Source organism: Zalophus californianus, chromosome 17, assembly GCF_009762305.2.
Source record: "Zalophus californianus isolate mZalCal1 chromosome 17, mZalCal1.pri.v2, whole genome shotgun sequence".
Taxonomy (NCBI): Eukaryota; Metazoa; Chordata; class Mammalia; order Carnivora; family Otariidae; genus Zalophus; species Zalophus californianus.
Genome location: NC_045611.1, coordinates 4,290,131 through 4,311,937, shown reverse-complemented (window position 1 = coordinate 4,311,937; position 21,807 = coordinate 4,290,131). Strand labels below are relative to the sequence as shown.

General features: G+C 51.7%; 1 protein-coding gene across 1 annotated transcript in view; it reads right to left on the bottom strand.

Moving 5' to 3' along the window:
• COTL1 (coactosin like F-actin binding protein 1) overlaps positions 1–16,812 on the bottom strand; it is a 37,684-nt gene extending 20,872 nt beyond the window's left edge. The window contains exons 1-2 of the mRNA XM_027619553.2: positions 16,558–16,812; positions 16,215–16,297 (exon numbers count right to left, since the gene is read on the bottom strand). Of these exons, the coding sequence (XP_027475354.1) occupies positions 16,215–16,297; positions 16,558–16,634 (160 nt within the window). The 5' untranslated portion in view covers positions 16,635–16,812. The remainder of the gene's footprint in view (positions 1–16,214; positions 16,298–16,557) is intronic.
• Positions 16,813–21,807: the final 4,995 nt, after the last annotated feature.

Sequence of the window (21,807 nt, the reverse complement as noted above, 5' to 3'; positions counted from 1 at the left end):
TTCCTTCCCACCCACACTTCTTTTATTTTGAGGAAGTGATCATGAAAAGGAGCTTCCTGTATGGCCTGGCTTCTCAACATCAGAATTTACAGACACAGAGGCATCTAGGCAGGACTCCTGAGTACCTCAGCACCAAAGACCATCAGGATGGTTCCCCCAAGACTCTCCCTGGCTCAAATCCCACAGTCCAAGGAAGAGAAGAGCCGTCTTTAGGAACAGAGCTACTGAGCCGCGGCACGGGGTGCGGGGGTCCCGTCCCCTCCAGATTGCCCATTAGACATGAGCCACCACTGACAAGGAGTCACAAATGCATCACGAGATCACATAGAGCCCCGTCTCGGAGGAGACGCCAACCTGCAACAAAGCAAGGCCAAGAGCGCCATCCTTGAGGACCGTCAGTGCCACCGCCCGTTGCCTCCTGGCTAGCGCCGAGAGCTCAGAGGCCAGGCTGACTGCACATCAGGCCTCGTCCCTGAGGGAGGGCTGTGGACACCTGCCCCTTGCCACCCAGCCAGAGTCTCAGTCATGGGAAGATGGCCCTCACATGGCGTGCGTAAGTCCCACTCGCACAAGAACTTGACCTTCTGGGCGGTCTGTGAGGCCTCACAGTGCGAGAGAGCTCCCACAGCCCCCCGGCCCGGCCAGCTCAGGACCGAGAGATGCCGGACAGTGTCCACCTGGTTCCACGTCCTATTTCTCTCTGCAAGGTCCTTGCCTTCATTTACTAAGCAAGTTAATACACAACATGAGGCCGCCACTGCCACGTTTGCAGGCGCGGCCTGGCACCAAGTAAGCACCCAGATAGTCACTGTGGTCACTGTGCGCTCTCTCCTCCACAGCCCCTCCCCGCCTCGGGCTCTCCTTTCACGCCTTTCTCTCCACCCTGCGTTTCCCTTCCTTCTCTCCCGATGGCCACCTTTACCCCTCACCACCTCCTCCTCGGCTCTGTCTGGGGCTGGACTAGCAGGAGGGATTCAGAAGCGAGAGGGGACGGCAGGAGGACCAGGGGGTGATGCTAAGCGCTTGGGACAAGGCGGGTGCGGGAGGGGCGATGACCGAGACGACCACACAGGGCGTGGGAAGAGAGCAAGGAAAGAAGGAGGAGTCAGACTTCACTGGAATCACTGTGGCCACCAGGATGAGCCGCCCCGTATTTTCCCCAAAACTGCGAATGGCACAGAATCTCCACCAAGCTCTCAAGGACTCCCCCACCCCTCCCACCCCAACGTGAAGTCCCCCTCGGCTCAGGTCATCACTGAGAGGCAGATTCTGACCATGCCACCCAGCATTCTCACCAGGGTGACCCTGGTGCAAGGTCTGCACGGACCGAGGACCCCCACCTTCTCCCAAAAGGGACCCACCCTAGTCTTTCCCTCTGCCTCTCCTTGAAGCCAGCCCTGGCTGGAAAGGGACAAAACCCAGAGCCTGAGAATTGTTTACAAATGCCCTGAACAATTTTTTTTTTCATTTCACCCAGAACACCAAAGTGGAGAATAATCCGCAAATCTGTACAAATAAGCAAAAATAAGGGTCTAACCACCTAAGTAACCACTCTGGTGTATGTCCTGTGGATCTATTTAGCTCCTTTCATATCTGTCCAGTCGCTGTTACATCCCCCAGCGCCAGGCACATAGTAGGCCCACTACACATCTGCCGGCCGACAGAGAGACAGAGAGACTACCTCATTTCATAATTTCCACCCAACAGTGAGCTTCAGAGCAAGACAAAAGAAAGGGGAAGGAGAAGCAGGGAGGAAATTGCCCCAGAGCACGACATGATTGCAGCTTGCTCTAAAGCTGACCTTACCTTATATAGACTCCCTAAGAAGTTATGCAAACAAGATTCAGTAAGGAAGAAAACAACCCACACACCAAAAAGCTGAGCTGTCAGCTTCTACCGGGTGAGCTCCCTGGAGCGAGGACGAGAGGAAATGGGAAAGAATTCTAACATCCTGCTGCCCAGGGCGAGGGGCTGAGACCGTGGACAAGAGCTGCAGCAGCCCTCCCTCCCAGCGGGCTGCTCACGGGGTGGGGGGGGGGGGGAGCAGGCAGTCACAGACCAGGGCCTGGGAAATCTAAGCGTTCTCCCTGGCACTCCGGGGACAGAGGGTTTGGTGGGTGCCCCGGAGAGGGCACTGAGGCCTGGGGGTGACAGGACCCAGTTCCTCCCTCAAAGGGAGGAGACCTATCATTCCTGAAAAGCCCCAATTACTCACTCTTTCTTTTTCAAGGTGATTTTTATTGTTTGCCCTGATTGGTAAAACAAACAACAAAAAAACCCCTCCTGTCCCACTCAAAAAATGTTTAGAAAACACGAAGCACAAGAAAAAAAAATAAAGAAAGCCCATTATCCTAGGAATACAACCCCGCTGTGTTCACTGCTCAGAGAGCATGAATGGAGATTTTATTTGTTTACGAGCTCTGTACCGCGTGTGCGCACGTGGATGCACACACCGTCTCCGCATCTGAGGCCACGGTGCGTGTGCAGGTGGATGTTGGTGACCCCGTTCCTCGAAGCGGGAGACTTCTCCAGTGATTCCTTACTCACTGCGTTTTCATTAAATGCGAATGACCCAGCTTCCTACTTTGCCGGAGAACACGAGAAAATGGAGTACAGGATAGCCAGAGGAAAAGCAAGCTGATTACTTCGGTAGGACCCTCCGGGACTGGACTGATCTGGATACCCAAATTACCTGGGTAGCTGAAGGCTCTCCCCCAATGACAAGGCACCAGATTTTTTTTTTTTTAATGGTTACTTTTACTTCCTTAAATGGAAGTCAGTGTGTTACACCGGACTCTACCTTCTGGCTTAGAGAACAGAGGCCATAACCAGTTCCCCCAGACGGAGCCCATGTCTCCGGCCCCTGCAGCGGGACACCCTGGGGACACTGAAGTGTCTGTCCCAGCGCAAAACTCCTCTGTCGTGCTTGGCTCTGCATTCATGTTGCTGCAGGGTCCTCCACGGCCATCAGTCTGTCATTTGACAGACACTAACAATCTGTGAGGTGGGGACTTTGCTGAATGAGACACAGTCCCTACCCTCAAAAGATACCCAGTCTAGCCTGGCAAACGAAGACAAAGTGTAATTACACAATGGAGTCAGTGCCCTAGCAACAAGCTGTCACAAGGCGAATGGGAACATCAAAGGAAGAAGGAAACTCATTCTGCCTGGGGAGTGGTAATCAAGGCAGGCTTCACAGAGGAGGTGACGTTTGATCTGGGTCTTGAAGGACAACCTAGAGTTCATCCAGCTAACAAGATAAGGACAAAAGGGCTCATGTTAACAACTCAGGGGAGAGATCCTGACAGAACTCCACAGGCAAGAGCAACAGCTTCTGGGGGCAAGTCCAGATGCCTTCCTCTACAAGCCCTTCTCTCTGTCTCTGACTTGCCACAGGCGAGAGGAGCATATAACTGGCTTATTATTACTGCATGTAAAATCAGCATTTAAAGGCTCCGGATGGCTCTCCTGAAGGCTCCTACAGTTGGCTCATCCCTACACTGCAGGAGGGCAGGAGTCCTGTCGCCTACTCTATCAAATACCCAGGACAGTGCCAGTCACACTGTGCATGCTCAATAAAGATCCCCTGAGTACTCGAAGAGCCCTTGTCCCCTCTTCTGTGGCCGCTAGAAAGCTTTCCAGTCCCCCGTTGTCGGCTGCATTCAGTTCAGTGGAGATGCCATTTTAGAAAAATAAAACCAATCCCCTTCCTGGATTTTAAAAGCGTGGCTTCCGCCCCCAGGGAGCAGGAGTGAACAGACAGGCAGAAATGATCCGATGTGGACAGACAGATAGCAGCTGACTGACTGGTCTGAACAAATGTGCCCTTTAAATAAAAGCACGTGGGAAAAGCAGACCAGCATGATGTTGCTAGAATTATCGAGAGACGCATAACATGGGGTCTTCCCTACCTTTCATGTTCATGTCACCAAGGATGCTGCCACAGGCGAGCAAAGCAAGCTCTAAACCTCACCAGCCTGGGGCGGGGGGGGGGGGGGGCGGGGGGCAAGGACACCCAGGCTAGTGTACCGGCTCCGCCTCTTTCCGTGGAGTGACCATGGCCCAGTGGCCTCCCCCACGGATCCCCAGTTCTCTGGGCTGGGGCGTGGATTTCCCACCGCTGCCTCGGAACCCCTGGGTGGTGGGCGCAGAACTCACAAACGGATTTTATCCACATGGCTGTTAACATCCCAGCCTTCAAGTCTGCCAGCACACTTACAGCTGACTCGCTTTACTTTTAGTCATTCACTTATTTATTACCCCTTCCGAATATCCAAGACAGAACCTCCTCTTTTCTTTAAGCGCTCATTTCCGACGCCAGGGTTTCAGGCAATGAAACAAACAGATTGTCGGCACCAGCCCGGTGCCGGGTCCTGGATCGGGGGAGATGAGGACCCAGCCGTGGGCGCTGTGTCTCTGGATATCAATCCTCATCAGAAGTGATAGCTAACGCCCTCAGAAGGAGGCCTGGTGCAGAGCTGGCGGTAAAAAATGCTAGACAGTGATGAAAAAAGGTCAACTATCACGGAGCGAATGGAAGTGGCAAGGAGACTGGAAACCCAGGAGATCAAATGCCCATGGCGGGTGGAGGGGCCCACAGCGCTGAGTGCATCTGAGGGGCTCTTGGGGTAGAGGGTCGCCAAGGGGACGGGCAGGTCTGAAACAGAGGGAACAGGTCTGAAACAGAGCTAAACATACTGACCAGGGAGTTCGCCACAAAAAGGACCAAGGCAAAATGCTGGAAGGTTGTAGAACTGAAGCCATAGGAATAAAACGCTCAAGCAAAACCCAGAGTTGTCACCGTGACCCACGAGGCCTGCCACGCTCCGGACCCTGCCCGCCCTGGACCCCACCTCCCTACAGGCTTGCTGCCACAGCCCTGCTGGATTTCTGTTCTCCTGCTCACCCCCTTTCTTCTACACGTTGTGAAGACGGAGATATCATTTACATACCATAAAAAGTACACACCCTTTTCAGTGTATAGTTCACTGGTTTTTAGTATGATCACAAGGTCTAATCCCAAAACATTTCATCATCCCCAAAAAGAGATTTCATGCCCACTAGTGGTCACTCTTCCTGCCCTGTCCCCACCCTGGAAACCACTCATCTGCTTTCTATCTCCACGGGCTTACTTGTTCCGGAAACTCCGAACACATGCACTCATACGATATGAGCCTCTTGTGTCTTGGCATAACGTCTCCAAGGTTCGTCCGGGTAACATGGTAATTCATATCTCAAAAGGTACTCCATCCTTTTTATGGCTGAATAATAGCCCACCATATGGAGAGACACACCTTGTCTGTCCTTCATCAGACGATGGTCATTTGGGTGGTTTCCAATAATGCTGCTGGGAACGTTCATATACAGGTTTTCGTGGGGACGTGTGTTTTCATTTCTCTTGGGTAAATACTAAGGAGTGGACTTGCTAGGCTTAAACTTTTTAGGAACTACCAAACTGTCCTTCACAGTGTTGCCACCATTTTCCTTCCCCACCAGCAGCGCACGACGGTTCAGATTCTCTACACCCTCACCACAGCCTCCTAGTGTGGGGGAAGTGCTATCTCATAATGGTTTGATGTGCATCTCCCTAATAACTAATGATGGTGAGCATCTTTTCATTTATTAGCCATCTGTAGGTCTTCTTGGGGGAAATATCTGTTCAAATCCCTTGCCCATTTTTTAATTGGGTTGTTTATCTTGTTCTTGTTGAGTTATAAGAGCTCTTTATATATTCTGGACATATGATCGGATAACGTATGATTTGAGGCCCTTCCGTTTTGCTGGGCCCACTCCTCACCCAGGTACCCAAGAGTCCACCTCCTTCTCACTCAGGTCTTGCCTCAGGCTCCCCTCCCCTTCAGGCCCCCCTGTGGTCTGTGTCCAGGCCGTAGCTTCATTTTATTTTCTTTATGGCACGCATCCCATTCTGAGTGGTTCAATTTGCCAGCCTGTCTATTATCCGCCCCTGCACTCCCCAAACAATGCTAGCCCTGTGATTTAGATCCCTCAATTTCCCCAGCACCCAGAGAGGCCACACTTAGCAGGTCCTCGATGTGTATTTGTTGGGTGGGTGAGTAATGATGAGCCGCCTTAGAAGAGAGTAAGCTACTTTCTCAGAGTTGGACATATGCCAGTGGGTTTCGCTAAATTGAAAACAGGGCAAGTGGCATCCCGCTCAGGGCCGTGTGGCCCGTGGGGGTGAACACAGGCCCACGTCTTTTGGGCAGGGGGCTCGCACAGGGGCTGCCCGGAGCCCGGCTCTGCTCACTCCTCCCCACAAGCCCAGAGTGACCCAGAGGGGACCCTGGCCTGCCTGAGGCGTCACCTTCCTTTACTTGCCAACCGTGAATAATACACTCCAGTCTATAGTCGGGGTAGAACTACAGCCCAAAAAGGGAAGAAACTACTTCCGGGTCAGATCAGATGACCTCCTTTCAGACAAAAGTCGTCAAGTCAGAATTTTACCCTGGGAAGGATAGAGGCATTTGAATCACGGAGCTGCTCCTCAGAGGCCACCCCAGGTTTGCCACTTCAAGGAAAGCAGAAAAATCACCTCAGAGCTGCGTATTCCCACAAATGTGCCACCAGCCAGAGACACGGGCCTCACGTCCGTCCCTTAGCGTTCAAGAGCTTGTGGAAAGCTATTTATGAGCGTGGATCCTGAGAGTCCTCATCACAAGGAGAAATTTCTTTTCTTTCTCTTTATTCCATCTACATCAGATGATGGATGTGCGGGAAACCTACTGTGGCGGTCATTTCACGGTACATGTAAATCAAACCATCATGCTGTAGGCCTCACACGGATAGTGATGTATGTCAGTTATCTCCCGATAAAGCTGGGGGTGGGGAAAGAAAAGAGCCTGCCTGTGGTCTTCCCTCCTTGTTTTTTTCTAAGATTCATGTATTTATTTTAGAGGGGGGCGGGGCAGAGGGAGAGGGAGAAGCGGACTCCCTGCTGAGCTGGGATCCCAGTGCCGGGCTCCATCCCAGGACCCTGAGATCACGACCTGAGCTGAAATCGGAGTCGGACGCTGAACCGACTGAGCCACCCAGGTGCCCTTTCCCTCCTTGTTTTAAAAGAATTTCAGTGGCAAGTGTAGGGAAGCAGCCGGGTGCCGGGAGTGGTGGCCAGGGAGGCAGGCACTAGAACAGGAGAAGAGCTGGGCCTCTGTGCAACCCTGGGCCAGTGTCTGCACATCTCTGAGCCTCCGTTGTGCCATCTATGGAGCGGAAATTACAACAGGGCCGATCAAGCTGGTCCACGGTGTAGATTAAATGAAATCATTAGATCATGGTGGCTGGCAAAACAGCGGCCCCCGAAGATGTCCACGTCCTAATCTCTAGAACCTGTGACGGTGTGAGCTGATAGGGCAAAAGGGCCTTTGCGGATGTGATTGTTAAGGATCTGGATGTGGGGAGATCACCCTGGATGATCCAGGTGGGCCCGCTGTAATCACAAGCATCCTCACATCAGGAACAGAATCAGAACCAGAGAGATGGCATCATGAGAAGGACTCGACCCACTCTCGGTGGCCTTGAAGGTGGAAGAGGGGCCATGAGCCAAGGGCCACGGGTACCTCTAGAAGCTGGAGAAGGCCAGAAAATGGATTCTCCCCCTGGAGCCTCCAGAAAGAACATGGCCCTGCTGACACCTTGACTTTAGCTCCGTGAGACAGATTTTGGACTTCTGACCTCCAGGACTGCAAGATGATAAAATTACATCATCTCAAGCCACTAAGTTTGTGGGAATCTGTTACAGAAGGCACAGGAAAAATGAGATAGGTGACCATAAACTAAGTCCAGAACCAAATCAGGATGGAAGAAAAGTTGATTTCAAAATGCACTGATGAAATGCTGAGGGAATAGCCCTGCCATCAGGTCAGACACAGGCCTCTGGGGACCTGCCCCTGCTGAGGCCAAGGAGCTGAATCTGAAAAGCCAAACACATAAAGTTAGGTGGGCGAGGAATGCAGCTCTGCAGGGGCCCTGGGGCAGGAAACCCTGGCCAGAGGCCAGCTCGGGCAGAGGCAGCCGCCAGGAAGCCTTGGCACCTGCAGACGTCTGTATGGGTCACTGGGCTGCTCCGTGGGCAGGGGGATAGCATGCCTTCCAGGGGCGAGCCCAGCTCTCAAACCTCTCAGGGGACGGTCATCCATTCATCTATTCACCCAGCATCTGGGGAGAATGTCAGGTGCTGTTCGAGGTGCTGAAGGTATGGCCCAGAACCTGACAGACCAGGATGGCGGCCGAGGAGCTCAGACTCCAGCAGGAGAGTCAGACGACAGACATGACTCGAGGAAGCGCTAAGCGCGGTAGCCCCTCACGGGCCCACACGAGGGACACACCCCTGGAGAAAAAGGGATTGGGGCTGGCTAACCATGATGGGTGGGGGGGGCGGTTCACCACCAAGGAGGCCACCACCAGAGCCAGAGTCCCTCTCTCCAGGGCCTCGCCATGGAACTGAAGAAACAGACACACAGAACCGCCACACAATGTGGTGAGCATCACAAAGGCAAGGAGGGCATCTGAATGGAGGGGACACTTACACTGGGCCTTGAAGGATGTATAGAAGTCCTCCAGGAAGGCAAAGTGGATGAGGAGAGTGCAGGAACAGGGGGGGCTGTCCACAAGCCAGAGGGAAGAGGGAGGGCAAGGCAGGGGGAAGCTGGGGGGCTTGGACACAGATCTGGGTTCAAAGCCCAGTTTGTCCACTTACCACGCCGTCTTGAGCAAGCAACTTTTGACTCTCCAAGGAAACGGTCAGATTCCTCATCAGTAAAATGGGATAACTCCTCCTTACTCCTTTCATACACATCCGTCAAAGATAAGAAGCATGAGCTGTGCTAACATTACATGCAAAGTGCCTACGTGGGCATCTGGGCATCCATGAGGTCAGAACCCTGCGTGTTGGGGACGGGCACTGGAGGGCTCATAAGGGGCACTCCGTGTCATCTCTAAGCATTTGGACCTTATGAGCAAAACCCACCAAATGTTCCAAAGGGAGAAGAGTTGATGCCACCTGATGTGAGGTTTAGAAAGCTGCCTCTGGCCTGGGCTACAGGCTCACTCGGCGCTCGGCAAGGGGCCTCGGCACCCAGTAGGCGCTCGCCACATCTCCCGGAGAAGGAAAAGCCATGATCAAGGGTGGAGCCATGGGAAACACCCACACTTAGAGGGCAGGAAGGGAAAGGAGAAGCAGCAGTAGGAAGTGAGAACAAGAGAGATGAGGGGCGTAAAAGGAGAAGTATTGAGTTTGCAGGGGAACCACAGGGAGGGGAAAGTGTGTTTTCAGTAAGTTGTGCTCACCGACAAATGCTGGGGGGGCATAAGTGGGAAAAAGACAAAGAAATGACCACTAATTTTGGTAACCGGATTACCAAAGACCCATGCGGGGGGGGGGGGGGGGTGGACGGGCTTCCGTGCTCTAGGTGTTGGGGGGGGGCACCAGAATGTAACAAGGTGAAAAAGTGAGGGGATTTGAGGGGGTGGAGGGAACACCTGGATTCGATCCCCAAGCAATACTTCCAAAAAGTTTGCATGGAGCAAAAACTCAATTGAATTCAATGAAGTGAACACGCTTTCTGAATAAGGGACACCCTACTGGTCAGGAAGATGGACATGTAACAGCCTTCCCCAGGGAAGGAGAAGACCCCAAACTCAAAAGCAAGCACCAATATCACCCAGGAGGCAAATCCAAACGAGCTATCACAAAGCCCACGCATCTTATGACACAGAAACAATGCAATGTGGCTCGAAACCTCCCAGCAATAAATGTGTGGGAAAAGAAGGCAAGGAGACACTGAATATTGCAGAAAACTATGAAGGTAATGGCTCAGTAGCCTTAGGGTGCCACTTAAAAATCATAACCCAGCATTGTCCCTGGAACAAAAGAGATGCTCTATCAATGTGTGTTGAATGCACGGACTGATAGACTGCTTAGTACTTTACAAAGTTCAAAGCACGGTCAACATATTTCAGGCTTCCTTTCGACCTCATAGTCCCTTCGACTCTACTAGACAATATCTCTGCTGCTCACCTTCTCTCTCAAATTTCTGAAATCTGTATGTTTGTGAGCCGCTAGGGTGAAGAAAACCCAAGGGCAGAACAGCATGAGAAATCAACCGCCAACTCTGTGTGTGTTGTATAGCCACACATACAGAGGCCACAGACAAGTGGACTTCTCAGTTTGCATCCCATCCCTGTTCTTTTGGTGACGGCCAAGAGTCCGTCCTTGACCAAATTCGAATCTGGTCTTCTGAGCTCTTTTTCAACTAGGTCTCAACTTTGGGGTGGGATGCTGGACAGACAAAAATATCAAGCCCCGCTTTTCTCTGTGAGTGATATTTTGAGTGGAAGACCCCAGGCCCGAGAAAGCATCGTGGGAATATCATCTGCACCCAGAGCATCATCTAGCCGACATCCCAGGGCATCTATCCCCATCAAGCTCCATGCTTACACTGCCCTCCATGAACGCACATTTTTGGTAACCAGCCCACACACCAAGTTTATTTCAACCTATCCACTGATGGGCAACACCTCAAGAAGGCACTCTGTTAACAATAACCATAGTTTTGAGCACTGACTCTTTACCAGAGGCTGCCCCATGAGCTTAATACATATCATGTCAACTTATCCTCACAACAACGCCGTGCGTGACGTGCCATCATTATCCCCATCTTACAGAGGAGGAAACAAAATCTGGGAGACTTGCCCAAGGTCACACAGCGCATCAAGACTCTGAGTCAAGGCAAGATACCCTGGCTCGACCAGGGATGCTCGTAACTGATCGACTCTGCAATATATACCAACAGAAAACTGGATTCATTCCCAGGTGCTTGGATTTGTTCCAAAATAAAACTGCTTGCAGCAGAGAACTTTGAGGTCCATCAACAAAGAATTGACTAAACAATGTTACATTCATATGAGAGAACATTATGTAGCCATTGGAAAGGCCCAGCAATGACAATAAAACATCAGCTCCCTGAGGACAGGAACTTTCTCTGTTTCTCTATTTATCCTCAGTGCTTAGAAAAGTACCCTGCAGAGGAGCCACTCATATACATGAGAGGAAAGAGGGAAGGAGGTTGAATGAAAGACTGAGCAAATGAATTAATGAGCCCATTTCTGAGTGGTAAAACTTTATCCGAACTAGTTTCAAAAACTAGTTTCCTAGTTTCTCTTCTCTTCTTTTCACTTAGTTGTACTTTTTCAACATTCTACTAGGAACACGTGTTATTTGTAAGGTGCAAAAAGTGATTTCAGAGACAGCGCGAGCCACTGCTGGTCACATATCCGTGATCTGCGAGCCCTTTCTGCCGCAATCCGAGAGATCACGGGTCCAGGCAGCCTGGCAAATGGCTCCTCCTGGCTCCTCCTGACTCCCAAAGGCTCTGTCAGGGGTACCACTGGCCCTCGGATGCAGCTCCATGCCCGTTTCCTCCCATCATCTCTTTACCCTCCCACATTTCTGGTGCTCTCAGACCAGCACAGTCTACTTCCACATCAATTAAATTCCACCAACAAGAGGACAATCACTGTAACTAACACTTAAGGAGAACTTACTATATGCTCGCCACTGTGGAACTGCTTCCTTAATCCTCCTAACGACCACGTTATAGCAAAGGGTGAGCAGGTGGGTCACTCACCTGCCCCAAGTCACACGACTGACTAGACTTGGAACCCAGGCCAACCAACGCAGCCTAAACCTTTAACCACCGGACAATAGGTGCTTATGTACCGAGCACGTACTGCATGCAGACCCAGGCCAAAGGTCTAACCCATGTCCACATGGGGCTGAATGTCTACTGCTTGCCAGCCTGGGGTTGAGCACCTACTAGGGCTAATCAGGAGCTGTGTGCCTACTGAGCACTGAGCCGGGGCATGCACTGAAAGCACGGTGTCATCCTAAGAGCTACAAGAGGAAAAATAATAAAAAGTAACAGTAACCACAGCCACGCGCATCAGGGGCCTATGCTCCCGTTTTAAATGTGTTATTTCAGCTCACACTCCCAGTCACTGTCAGAGGTAGGCACTGCCAGGATCCCCATTTTACAGACTAGAACACTGAGGCACAGAGAAAGGGATGTCCTTGCCCAAGGTTACACAGCAAGCAAGAGACACAGTTGGGATGTGACTCAAGAGCCTTTCTAACTCTGGGCTGTTGAAATAAAGAAGACATCACACTGGCCTCGTTGGGGGCAGAGATGGGGAAGAGGAATTCTGCCTGGAGGGACCTTCCAAAATCAAAGGTCCAAAAGTATCGGGCTGCAGGTGCACAAACAAAGGTGTGGGCAGGAGAGGTGGGTGGGGACAAACTGACTGGACCTTCAAGCAGACAGCCTGTGCCAAATTCCATGGGCAGAAGGGGGCCAGAGAAGGTTAAGAAACAGCAGAGTAACTTGGTTAGAGATGAGCTTTAGGAAGAATTACTCCAGCAATGGGACTAGAATGGATATAAGACAAGAAAGACCAAGGGCTAAGAGATTGTTGCAGTAAGGGCCAGGAGGTGAGGAGCAATGGACCTGTGTTTGGTTTGCCCCTCTTCTGGAAACAGCCTGCCTCCCGACACACACACTGCCACTCTTCCCTTAAGAAGCCACCCTCCCCGAGACTTGGTCTCCTGGTCTGGGTGGGGCTGCCCCTCCCCCACTCCAGGGGTGGGCACTGACTCAGGCCTAGCCAGCCAGAGTCCGACTGGTCCACGATGGGCACATGAACCCAGCCAGGGCAAGGAGTGTGCGCCAGTCTGGAAACTTCCAATGAAGTCATTGGCCAAGGGTGTCCCTCTCCCCACAGGGATGGCTCTGCCCAAGGCCTGGAAGCCGGGCCGGCTGGTGGCCATCTATATCACCACTCAGGGAGAACAGGACCTCCTGTCCCCAAGAAGAGTAATAAAGGAGAAATGCAGAGCTGGGGGATGGAGCAGGGAGGGGGTTCTGAGTTTGGGCAGCCTTACCTGCAGCAAGTACCTCCCCGGGCCTTCCAGGAATGGAAGTGACAGACTGACATCTGGCTTAAGCTAATCTGCGTGAGGTTTCTCTCTCTGCACCTGCAAGCTCTCAGGGGACTGAGGTGCGGGGCAAGAAGCCAAGAGCGGAGGGGATGATGGACGGTTAGTGCTGAAGGAGGGGGCCAGGTGCGTCCAGCGCCAGGGAGGCCCGTGCAACAGCACAGAGAGCTCCAAACCCTGCCAGCAGAAACAAGAAGACGAGAGACCTTTCCAGAAAACAGCTGCAGTGGACAAGGAGAGGCCAGACCCGGGGGCGAGGAGAGATGAGAAGTGGAACAGGCAGGGCACAGGCAGGGAAAGAAGGGTGCATCAGAGAGAATGCCGGAAGAGGGGCTGTCAGGGAGGAGAGAAAGCCCAGAAGGAAATCCCTGCCCCACCCCCGACCCCCCAGCGCAGATGGAGGGAGAGACCACGTGCTGGTTCTGGCTTCCAAGTCCTCCGAGCACCTTGTTAGAGGTTTGGAAACAGGAAGGCTGGGCCAGAAGGGGAGCCTGTCCTCATAGCATGGGCCCCTCGGGCTTGCCGGGACACCTGCCTGGGAATTAGGGCCCCAGAGAGCCTTCCCTGCCTCACGTAAGCGGGCAAGCATGTCTCCTGTAACCTGCAAACAATTTCAAGGTGCCTGACCAAAACCTACCGCACTGGAGAAGCCTCACGGCTGGGAGGTGAGACCGTAAACCACTTCCGGGGTGCCTGGCTGACTTGTTCAGAAGTGCGAGCAACGCTTGATCTCAGGGTCATGAGTTTGAGCCCCACATGGGGTATAGAGATTACTTCAATACATATAAAATACATTTTTTTTTTTTTAATCTAAACCCACTTCCTTAGAGAGATGAGGCCAAGACTATGGGCCTTTGAGCCAGTCTGCTTGGGTTCAAGTCCCAGCTCTGCCAAGTCCTAACTATGTGATTGCAGGCAAGTCACTTAACTTCTCTGGGTCTTGCTGTACTCATCTGTGGAAGGGAGACAATCTCAGTCATGGAGACAAGGCACGTCGAGGGCGGCGACTTGCATGTATAAAGTTACTAGTCCGCATTCTGAGTCCTTTGTCGTGGGTTATGAGGACACGGCTGGGGGAAGGAACGTGTTTTTCCAAGACGAACCAAAGCAGACACAGCCACCGTAACTCGCCTATACATTTCTCCAACAGATGGCCGGGGAAGACAGGCAGATTTCCAGCCAAAGCAGACGGAGCCTTCAGATCCCACAGCCCATTCATAAGATCAACAAGCAGCAGGGGAAGCATTTTTAGTCCCTGGCAAGGCACTCCCAGCCCTGCCTCCCTGCTGGTTGGGGGAAGGGTCAGGGTAACACGGCCCTCCCCACCCCCTGCAAAGCCCAAGGGAGGAAGGAAGTGTTCTCTGACCGCACCAAGCCCTTCCAGCTTCGCCCAATGGCCCAGAGCATCTGTTCAGAATCTATTCTATTGACAGGATGCTCTTTCATCCCTGGGTCACCTTCTCCTACTTGGTGGGGAGAACAATAGCGTCAGGAGCAAAACCCAGTCTGATGGGGGGGGCGGGTGATGGATGGTCAGCAGGAGGAAAGAAACTGCTAGTTTTCTGTTCTTGAGGTCAGCGAGGAGGGAGGCTGGCCTGTGAGACAAAGCCTCAGATCCGACAAGGCAAAAAATACTGCTGAATCTCCTAGATGTGCACCACATTGGGGGAAAGCCAAGAGTTTGCACTTAGTCTACTTGCAAAAGCATTCGCCACCACCACCAGGGAGGAAGTGTAGAGGTGGCAGACAGGGCTCCTGAGTCAGGGGGCTGAGTTCAAATCCTGACCCACTGACTCTCCACAAGAGGCCCTAGATGCCTTATTAAACGTGAGTTGTTACAGTACTTTACACATCTTATATTTTAGACCAAACCTTTACAAAAGCAACGAGTGATGATTTAGAGGCAGCTCTCAGGAAGACATTTGAATTGGGAGAACATTAAAAAACAAAACAAAACCTTCGTACCACCCAGCCCAGAGCAGACACTTCATAAATATTCTTTCAATTAGACTAAATGCAAACTAACACTCGGTTAAGGAAACAGTTAAGGAAAGGACCTGACATGTGATCCATGACACAATTTCGTACTTTTTCTTTATTTCACAAATGACCACGTAGTTTTGTATTGGCACTGTCCTGAGCATCTTCCACTCACCGATCCTCACAACAGCCTTCCAAGATTACAGGTAAGGAAACCAAGGCCTGAGAGGTTAAGTAACTTACCAAAATCACACTGCTAGGAAGTGGCCACACAGTGATTCAAACCCAACTTGCTAGCTCAGGGTTCCTGCCTAACCTCCAAGCTGCACTGCCTTTGTCTGCACCTCTGTTTCAAAGCTAAGGACCAGAGACCCGGAAAGAGTTCATTCTCCACTCTCCGCCTGGAAGGGTCCTATTACCAAGGAGGCTGAGCCTTTTGCCACTACTGAGGGGTCTGTGGTTCCATACACCATGTGTTCCTTTCTTTCAATGGATTAAACACCCCCAGGGAAATGGAAGAAGTTTACAAATCGTAAATATTTTGCTTGATGATTTCCTACCTACGTGTGTACCCACCTCCCAGATGGAAATATGAGACATCTCCAACACCCCAGAGCCTTCTGTGTGCCCCCCACACCGGTCAGTGGCTATCTACTCCAAAAGGTGACCACTATTCTGACTCTTCACACCACGGATTCGCTTTGCCTTTTCTACAGTTTCATGTAAGTGGCATCATAGGGAGTCATATCTTGGTCTATATTCTACAAATAACACACACACATGTCACCAGCACACTGACAATGAGCTTGGGAGAAGGGAGGATATAGCTGACAGTTTCTTTCTCCTACAATAAGCTCCAGGATTGTGTTTTTATTTTGGCTTACTGACCAATGAAAGGGGATGGTGGGGAGAGCGAAACGCGAGATTAGAACCACACTGAGTTGACCCTTGAAAAACCAGTGACCCGCAGGGGCAAAGGAGCTGTCTCTTCTGGACCGGGTACTGCGGGGAGCAACGAGCCAGGCGGCCACCTCTGTGGCTCTGGATGTCCAGAGGGGAGCACGCTTTCTGAGGCTTTAAAAATCTCAAATCTGGTTCCTCCAGCGCCAGAGGCACCCGGGGTGGCCAAGCTCCTCCCGGCCTCTGCAGCTCCTCCCCCCTCCTGCCCCCGCGTTGACAGTTTCCCAAAAGATCAGGAATTCCCCCAGAAGGCGCGCTTCCCTACCTGTGCACTCTTGGATGAAGTCCTGATATTCCGCTCCCTGCTCGCCGGGGACGATGGTGGAGCCGTCATACTTAAAAGTCACCCTTTGGATTGGGAGAAGAAAAACACACACACACATGAGCGACGGTAGTAGCTGCACGGCGCCGAGCTTCCAGCAGGACAACGCAAAAGATGCTCTGGCTAGGGGGAAGCCAGCGCTGGCCTTCCACGCTGTCCTGAGTTAAGGCTGCGAGAGACAGCTCGGGATGACCCTTAATCCGTCCCGTCTGGAAGACGGCTCAGTGCACCAGGCCCCTCGCGAGCTCGGGGAGCGGGGCTTGGAGAGCAATGGCAAGTTCCTCACCAGATGACTGCCGAGCCGTCGTCGCGCACCAGGTTGTACGCCGCCCGGCAAGCCTCCTTGTCGATCTTGGTGGCCATGGCCGCAGGGCCGCAGCGGGAACACTCCGCCCGGAGCGACCGAGCGCCCCCCGGGCTGGCCGCAGGGATCGGAGCGCGGCGGGGACGCGCGGAGGGCGGGCGGCAGTGGCGGCGGCGACAGCGACGCGGGGCGCGAGCGGCGAGCTGCGAGCGCGGCGGAGGCTCCGAAGGCGCGTCGAGCGCGCGCCGGGACCCGGGCGGCTCCGCCACGCCCCCCCCGGCCATTGGCTGCCTGACCGCGGGGGCGGGGCGTCTTGACTTGCCTGCGACCAATCCCAGTCCGGGCGGGTTGCGCAACTCCGTGGCGGGGGCTGGAGGAGGGGCTTTGTGCTCCTACCAACCCCCTTCGTGGTCTCCCACTCCCCCTCGTACTCCCCGCATTTCCTCCTCCCCAATCCCTCTTTCTCCTTTCCTTCACCCTTCTCTCCTCCCTCTGCCTCCTCCCCCTCCCCTTACTTGTGTCTCCCCCTCTTTATTCCTTCCGTAGACCTCTCCTCTCCTCCCCCTCCTTGCTCCTCCCACTTCCCTAGCCCCTCTGCCTCCTCTTCTTTTATCTCCTCTCCCTTCCCTCTTCCTTTTTTCCCCTCCCCATCGTCCCCAACACCAAGCCAGTCTTCTTCCTCCCTGTCCGCTCCTCCTCAAGGCCTGTTCCTCCCCTCCTCCCTTCCCCCTCCTCCCTTCCCCCCTCCTCCCTTCCCCCTCCTCCCTTCCCCCTCCTCCCTTCCCCCTCCTCCCTTCCCCCTCCTCCCTTCCCCCTCCTACCTTTCCCCCCTCCTCCCTTCCCCCTCCTCCCTTTCCCCCCTCCGCCCTTCCCCCCCTCCCTTTCCCCCTCCGCCCTTCCCCCTCCTCCCTTTCCCCCCTCCGCCCTTCCCCCCTCCTCCCTTCCCCCACCACCCAGGCTGCAGGGCTGCAGAGCTCCTTGCCTCCGAAGGGAGCCTCCAAGTGGGTGACTTAATGCATTGAGCCAAAGGAGTCAGCTCCCACCCCGGTGTTTGGCTCTTTGGTTTCTAGGTGGGGAGGAATTGGAAAGAATTAAGCATTTCAAATAGGAGGGGATAGAAAGTGGATTGCTTCCAAAATGCTGGTGGGATCACTGTTTACTTTGTATTCCGGTTATTTGCATTCACGTCTAATCTCCCCCTTTGGGTTCCTCTGAGTGCGAGAGCTGACTCATTCTGTCTTCCTCACTCCCTCACTGACTCACTCATTCATTCCTCATCCTGCCATTCCGCAAAGACCAGTTACAGTGTCGAGGCAGGTAAAAAGGTCGGACCCTGGAAACCAGGCTTTTGAATTATATCCAGCGCTGCCACTTTCTTACTGTGGGCCCTTGGGCAAGCCTCGGACACTCTGAGACTACCTTCCTCAAATGGGATGATAATAATAGTACTAACATTATGGGTTTGTCTATGGTTTAATGGAAACATACATAAAAACATATATATTAGATATTCAATAAAAGGTCGTTGTTGTTGGTTATTAAGTAATTAAGATAAATCCTAAATAGAAATCCAAAAAGTCAGGGATGATGTCCAATTAATAAAATTCTCAGTGGCAAACAAGAAGAATCAATCAGTGGGTGGGTAAATGGGTGAGTGGATAGGACCACATTTTGAGAAAAATAGGAGCCAGTTGCTGTAAATAAAAAGACAAGGGCGCCTGGGTGGCTCAGTTGGTTAAGCGACTGCCTTCGGCTCAGGTCATGATCCTGGAGTCCCGGGATCGAGTCCCGCATCGGGCTCCCTGCTCGGCAGGGAGTCTGCTTCTCCCTCTTACCGTCCCCCCTCTCATGTTCTCTCTCTCTATCTCATTCTCTCTCTCAAATAAATAAATAAATAAATAAATAAATCTATCTTAAAAAAAAAAAAGACAAAAACAAATTCCAGTTTGAAGTAGCCCAAAGCATTTCCTATCTTACTCCTTGATGAAGGTAAAGATACAAGTGGCCTTTGGAAAGAAAAACAAGGATGGATTCCTACCTCACACCATTGATCGAGATAAATCTAAAAGCATCAAAGATTTAAATGTGAATAAAGGAAACCACAGAAGTTGCAGAAGAAAAGCATGGAAAGGTGTATTCACAAGTCTGGAGTGGGAAGGGTCCTTCAGCCAAGTCCAGAAGCTAGAACAAAAGATGGGTACATTCAAATATATAAAAAGTCTTCAAGGGAAAAAAAAAACATAGTGTCTCATGCAACGTGTAAAAACAAAAGACGAAGCAGTGCATAAGTATTTGCAACCCACATAACAAAGAATTCCTCTTGTCTATATATAAAGAAGCCAATCTAAACAAAAACAAAAACGGAACGGGCAAAGGCCACCCCCAGACAGACCTATGGCTCTTAAACATATGCTGACTCTCAGCCCAAATTAAGGCGGGACTGAGATACCTTCAAAATAAATTAGCAGCTGGGAACCTGGGGGGGGGCTCAGTTGGTTGATCAGCTGCCTTTGGCTTGGCTCGGGTCATGACCCCAGGGTCCTGGGATGGAGCCCTGTGGGGGGGGGGGGTCCCTGCTCAGCGGGAAGTCTGTTTCTCCCTCTCCCTCTGCCTGCTGCCCTGCTTGCTCGTGCTCTCTCTCTCTCTGTGTCAAATAAATAAAATCTTAATAAATAAATAAATAAACTAGCAGGTCATCAAAGATCAAAGTTCGACAAGCCTGCTTTGCGGTGAGGCTAGGAAGACCTAGGCCCTTTCATGCCTGTGGGAGTGCATGTGGACATAACTCCCAACAGAGGCCACTTGGCAGTATCTACCAAATTTGCGATTCTCTGTGGTCTTGACCCATCAAATTCCCCTAGAGGTCAGGGTGCCCTGGGCTGGCTGTATGCTGGGGTTTCTGTGATGCCCTGGGTCCCACACTCAGAGATTCTGAGGTAATTGATCTAAGGTTCTGGATATTTTTTTTTTTTTTTAAGATTTTATTTATTTATTTGAGAGAGAGAATGAGAGAGAGCGCACGTGAGAGGGGGGAGGGTCAGAGGGGGGAGGGTCAGAGGGAGAAGCAGACTCCCCGCTGAGCAGGGAGCCCGATGCGGGACTCGATCCCGGGACTCCAGGATCATGACCTGAGCCGAAGGCAGTCGCTTAACCAACTGAGCCACCCAGGCGCCCTAAGGTTCTGGATATTTAAAGGGACTGGGGTGGGGATCACTCCCGTGATTCTCATGCACAGCGGGGTTGTAACCACTGCTATACTCACACTCACATGTGTGTAATTCTTTTCAAGGTTATTCACTGAGCTTTATTTCCAGTAGCAGGAAGTTAGGAGCAACCTGAGGGCCCATCAATAGGGGGCTTGGACAAATAGAAATGACACATGTCTGCCAGGGAGAACCAAGGCAGCTGTGAAAGAGAGATGGGGGAAGGGAGGTTGGGGGGGGCTGCGACCGTCTCTGTGGCCTGATGTGGAACGTTCTGCAGATACATCAGGAGCAGGCAAAGCAAGGTACAGACCAATATGTTCGGCATACCTTTTGGTGTTGCTACATTTTGGTTAAAGTTGGGGGTGTAAATAGATATTTCTATTTGTTTATGCATGCATAGAAACCTTTGGAAGAGCCCACAAGAGAAAAGTAACCGTTGTACCTGTGGTACAGGTGAGCTTGGAAATGAGGCAGAAGGGGAAGGGGATAGAAGGGAGATTTCACCGAATGCCAACCGATTTATTCCATTCTATTCCGGAACCATGTGAATGCATTATCTATTCAGAACATATTAAGTAAAGCCCCCCCCAGTCCCTCGCAAAGGTGGCCCGCATCCTGAATATGATTCCACAGCTCAGCATCACTGGAGAGGGGACCTTGCCTGGATTTCGCCTTTTAACGTTGTGTTCCTTCTATTCGTTGCTGCTGTCGCCCCCTACTGGACGGAAAATGTAAAGGGTTGGTTTTCAAGGGAAGGTGATTCTGAGCGCCCTGAGGTCAACTTGCCCAGCTAAGGCAGAAAATGAAACTTCACACCGGAACTAAATGCCTGTCAATATTGGTTTAAATCGAAATCCACACAATATGAAAAGCAATCTAATTCATGTTTCTTTAGAAATCAAATAAACATTTTTGACACTTTGTGTAATGTACAGTGTCAAGAATTGAGGGAGTGTTATAAATTCATTCATTCATTCGTTCATTGATTCATTCATTCATTCTTGGCACTGGGCCTATTATGTGTCCAAGGGGATCACAAACTCACTTACCTGCAGGGGGCAGGCACGTAATGTAAATGAGCTAAGATGCACTCCATAAGGAAAATTTTTCTGGAGAAGGTGATCCTCTATTCCGCCCTCCTCTGGCTGTCAGTTTCATCCTCGGAGCTGACATCAAAAGGGGACCACTGGTCTTCAGCTCTGCCCTCATTGCCATGAAGGAATCTTAGCTTGGTGGTGCCAAGCCCTCCAGTTGTCTAAGAAAAGCAAACCAGGGGCATCTGGGTGGCGCAGTCAGTTGGGTGTCTGATTCTTGGTTTCAGCTCAGGTCATGATCTCAGGGTTGTGGGATCGAGCCTCGAGTCAGGCTCCAAGGTCAGTGCGGAGTCTGCTTAAGACACTCTCTCTCCCTCTCCCTGTGCCGCTCCCTGCCTGCTCATTTTCCCTCTCTCTCAAATAAATAAATAAATCTTAAAAAAGAAAAGAAAAGAAAAACATCTGGACCTCTTTATGAAAACTCTTGATTCTTAAACTTTGACAATAGAGATGTTACATACAAGAGCTCCCTATGTGCAAATCTGAGCTAGACAAACGCTCCCATGGCCCTCATGGGGCTTACAGTCTAGTAGGAGAACAAACAGTCCCTTCAGTATGAACACTATTGCTTATTAACAACGGAAAATTCTATTCAAATAGGCTTCCACAGTGGAGGGCAAGTAATAGCTCAGAGACTGAAAAGCCCAGAGCTAAGGGGGCTTCAGGCATGTCATGATCAGGGTTTCCCCTCTGTCTTTCTCACTGTTTCTTTTTTTTTTTAAGATTTTTTTTTTATTCATTTGAGACACAGAGATACAGAGAGAGAGAGAGACAGAGAGAGAGAGAGCGAGAGCATGAGCAGGGAGAGAGGCAGAAGGAGAAGCAGGCTCCCCGCTGAGCCAGGAGCCCGATGTGGGGCTCGATCCCAGGACCCCGGGATCATGACCTGAGCCGAAGGCAGACGCCCAACCATCTGAGCCACCCAGGTGCCC